This window comes from Bidens hawaiensis, unplaced genomic scaffold, assembly GCF_021521415.1.
Source record: "Bidens hawaiensis isolate Kalapana, Puna unplaced genomic scaffold, B.hawaiensis_p1.1 tig00032441_1, whole genome shotgun sequence".
NCBI lineage: Eukaryota > Viridiplantae > Streptophyta > Magnoliopsida > Asterales > Asteraceae > Bidens > Bidens hawaiensis.
The window spans coordinates 139,191-143,578 of NW_027495525.1; the positions used below are offsets into that span (position 1 = coordinate 139,191).

At 43.8% G+C, this 4,388-nt stretch overlaps 1 protein-coding gene across 1 annotated transcript; it reads left to right on the forward strand.

Annotated features, from left to right (window-relative positions):
- The first annotated feature begins 2,168 nt into the window (after positions 1-2,168).
- On the forward strand, positions 2,169-3,684 carry LOC143583505 (uncharacterized). Its single transcript, XM_077065795.1, has 3 exons — positions 2,169-2,750; positions 2,954-3,375; positions 3,666-3,684. The coding sequence occupies exons 1-3, from the start codon at positions 2,169-2,171 to the stop codon at positions 3,682-3,684; spliced, it is 1,023 nt and encodes a 340-aa protein (XP_076921910.1).
- The last annotated feature ends 704 nt before the right edge of the window (positions 3,685-4,388 follow it).

Consider the following 4,388-nt stretch of genomic DNA (forward strand, 5'->3'; position numbering starts at 1 on the left):
GGGTGTCATTTCATTCCCGGTCACACTTAGTGAGGGGGTATACTCAAGAACTGAGGAAGTCGAATTTTTAGTTTTACCGGCAACTTCCAAACATGACATTATTCTCGGACGAGAAGCAATTGGTGACTTCAATGCTCATCCATCCACAGCTCACGGGGCGGTAGGGGTTCCGACCCGCACCGGCGTAGCAATAATTCATGTCAACCGTCATTGCTTTACAACAAAAAGTTCAAAGTCAAGTAAAGTTCCAAGACAAAATCAGAGAACTGAACCAGAGAAATGGGTTCTCAACAAAAAATTTCCTGATCAAACTGTGATAATTGGTCCGGCTATTTCTGAGATCGTCCGAACTTTTTTGAAGCAATTATTGACCAAAAACATAGATATTTTCACATGACAGCCTGCGGACATGACCGGTGTCCCGCGGAGCATTTCGGAGCACAAATTAAAGGTGAGTCCGTTGATCACCCCAATAGTGCAAAAGAAGCGAAAGATGGGCGAGGAAAAAACAAAAGCCATGAACGAGCAGGTACAAGATCTTCTCCATGCCGGTATCATACGAGAAATCAAATATCAAACGTGGGTAGCCAACCCGGTAATGGTCCCGGAAAGCAACGGAACGTGGAGGATGTGTATAGATTACAAAGATCTAAACAAGGCATGCCCAAAAGATTGTTACCCACTTCCAGAGATCGACTTGAAAGTAGATGTTGTGGCTCCATTCAAGTTCAAGTGCTTCCTCGATGCCTACAAAGGCTATCATAAGATTCATATGGCAGCCGGTGACGAGGATAAGACAGCGTTCCGCACTGAGCAAGGAACATTCTGTTACAGAATGATGCCTGTCGGGTTAAAAAATGAGGGTGCCACATACCAAAGACTGATGGATCAGGCCTTCAAAGGTCAAATAAGTCGAAATCTCAAAGTCTATATGGATGATTTGGTGATCAAAAGCACCGAAGAGGATCAAATGTTGAGAGACATAGAGGAAACTTTTGAAACGTTGAGAAGCATCAATATGAAGCTCAATCCAGCAAAGTGCTCCTTCGGAATGGAGGAAGGAAAGTTCCTCGGGGTAATTGTGACAAGCACGGGTTTTAAGGCTAATCCGGATAAGTTACAAGCAGTAGCCCGCATGCCATCTCCCACATCCCTAAAAGAAGTTCAAACACTTAACGGTAGATTGGTAGCGTTGAACAGGTTTCTGGAAAATCACGCTGCTAAATCTTACCCGTTCATCTCAACATTGAGGAACTGTCTCAAAAAGACACAATTCAGATGGACTCCAGAAGCCGAACAAGCATTCCAGGAATTCAAGAAGTGTTTAATGGAATTACCCACATTAACAGCTCCTTACGCGGGAGAACCATTAACATTATACTTGTCGGCGTCTGGCATTTCCGTGGGGGCTGTCCTACTGACAGATAGGAAAAATGTTCAAACTCCAATTTACTACGTCAGTAGAACATCATCAGACCCGGAAATAAAATACTCGATGTTGGAAAAATTGGTCTTGGCATTAGTATACGCAGCCCGACGGCTTCGTAGGTACTTGCAAGGACATCCGGTAAATGTGTTGACCGGGTATAAATTGAAAAATGTGTCGAGTAAGCCAGAACTGTCCGGACGACTGGAAAAATGGGCCATCGAATTGGGTGAACACTCAATAGAGTATAAACCCAGACCGGCAATCAAAGGGTAAATTGAAAAATGTGTCGAGTAAGCCAGAACTGTCCGGACGACTGGAAAAATGGGCCATCGAATTGGGTGAACACTCAATAGAGTATAAACCCAGACCGGCAATCAAAGGGCAAGTGCTGGCGGACTTCATCACGGAAGTCCCATAGCACAAAGAACAAGAGTGTTTAATCGAATAACAACCCCAAGCACCTCCGGAACAAGGGCAAGTTTGGTCACTATTCACGGACGGAGCTTCAAGTAGCGAAGGATCAGGTGCAGGCTTAAGGCTAGTCAACCTTGAGGGGCATGAATTTACATACGCCATCACGTTAGACTTTAAAAGTACCAACAATGAGGCGGAATATGAAGCCTTCATGGCAGGCCTGCGGATAGCGAAAAAGCTTGGGGTAAGACATTTGGAAGCACGGGTGGATTCCATGCTAATTGCGGGATAAATAAACGGAACATATGAAGCTAAAAATGATGTCATGGCTTCTTATTTGTCACAAGCAAGGGTCTTGATTCCCCAATTTTCCTCTTTCAATGTTGTTCACATTCAGAGGAGTGAGAACAAATCGGCGGACGCTCTTAGCAAGCTAGCTTCAACAAATTATGAGCATTTTGCCAAAGATATTCATGTGGAAGTTCTAGATCATCCATCCATTCCACAAAACCAAGTCCTGGTGATCCAAACAGGCGTCGAATCTTGGATGACGCCAATTAAAGCTTATTTCTCTTCCGGAGCACTTCCAGCGGGAAAGGCTGAGACTCGGAAGATTCAGCATAAAGCCTTGAATTACCAGTTGACTGATGGAATTTTATACCGGAGATCATTCCTCGGTCCGCTGCTACGTTGTGTAGACGCAGAAGATGCAAATTACTTAATCCGAGAAATTAACGAAGGCATTTGCGGATTGCACGCGGGACCGATTATGAAAGTTGCAAAAATCATGAACACAGGGTACTACTGGTCGGGCATGCATTTGGACGCTGTGCAAGAAATCAGAAAGTGTGATTCGTGCCAACGCCACGCTCCAAACACCCTGCGTCCAAAAAATGAACTGATTCCGGTAACATCTGCTTGGCCGTTCCAGAAGTGGGCTATTGACATTATGGGACCTTTCCCAGAAGCCCCGGGACGAGTCAAATATTTGATAGTGGCCGTTGATTACTTCACCAAATGGGTGGAAGCCAAACCGGTTGATCAATAACGGCATCAAGCGTCAAGAAGTTCCTATGGGGATTCATCATTTGCGGGTTTGGTCTTCCGCAGGAACTGGTAAGTGAGAATGAGACCCAATTTGCTGACAGCGGACTACAAGAATGGTTGAAAGAACTTCAAGTTTTCACATCTATAGCTCATCCGCAAGCAAATGGTCAGGTCGAAAGGACTAACCGAACTATCAAAGAAGGGAACAAGGCAAGGTTAGGAACAAAATGGACGGGATGGGTGGATGAATTGCCCCATGTACTTTGGGCCTTCCGTACCCAAAAGAACTCTAGTAATTCAGAGACGCCGTTTAGTCTAACCTATGGCACCGAAGCCATGATCCCGGCAGAAATCGGGATTCCATCCACAAGGGTTCTGTTAATTGATGATAATGATTACAAACTCAGGATGAATATTGATTTACTTGAAGAAAGAAGAGAACTAGCATCGATCCGCAAGCACAATTATAAACGACAGCTTCCGAAGTATTACAACTCGCGGGTCCAGACATGCAAATTCGATGCAGGAGACTTTGTCTTCCGGTCAGGAGCCTCCGGGCAAGTTGGCCCCAACTTGGGAAGGACCTTATAAAGTCAAACAAGTATTATCTAAAGGTGCCTACAAGTTAGAAAAGTTGGACGGGACTGAGATCCCTCGAACTTGGAATGCAGCGCAGTTGAAGAAATGCTACATGTAGCAGTATTAGTTATTCTTTATCTTGGCCTCCGTGCCCACATAGACTAGCACGTTATGTAATTTCCTTTATTGTAAGTAGGCTTATGCCCAATTTATGAAGAATCTTGTGCTAGTTTCATGTCATTTTGACAATTTGTAATCTTTTATTGACAAAAACGAAGTTCCGGATAGACACTTATATTATAATACATAAGACAAAGTGCACCGGAAGAAAGCAAGACTTCTTATTATTAATCAAAAGAGATTACCAAAGAAGAAATATTTACAAAGAAAAGCATATATACATCTACGTGGTGACATTTTCGCCTTCCGCAGTATTATCTGCTTCTTCTTCTTCCTCTTCCTCATCAAGATCCAACAGCTCTTTTAATTGCTCCACCGCATCCTCCTTATCCGCATGTTCTGATATATGATCGGAAAGGGAAAACTTTAAAGTATCAAAAGCTGTGGTCTTTTCAATAAGAATGGAAGCAGTGTCCTTTCCGGCTAGGACATACTCCTCCGGAAGCCTGCCTTCAGAAGCAAATTTATAGCCTTCTTCAAAACCCATCTGCCGACCAGCCTGCTTGGTAGCACGCAGAAGCACCGCAACGCAATTCCCAAGATCATCACTGTTCCGAACATCAGTGATGACCTGTTAAGACATATAAACATGGATAAGAAACATTAAGTCCGAATTGTTTGTATTAACAAAAAGATTCGATACCTTGGGAATTTTCGTCGTCAAAAGCCACTTTTTATCCGCCTTAGCTCGAACAAGATCCATCTTGTGACCGACACATTCCAGAGCTTGGTCTCGGTT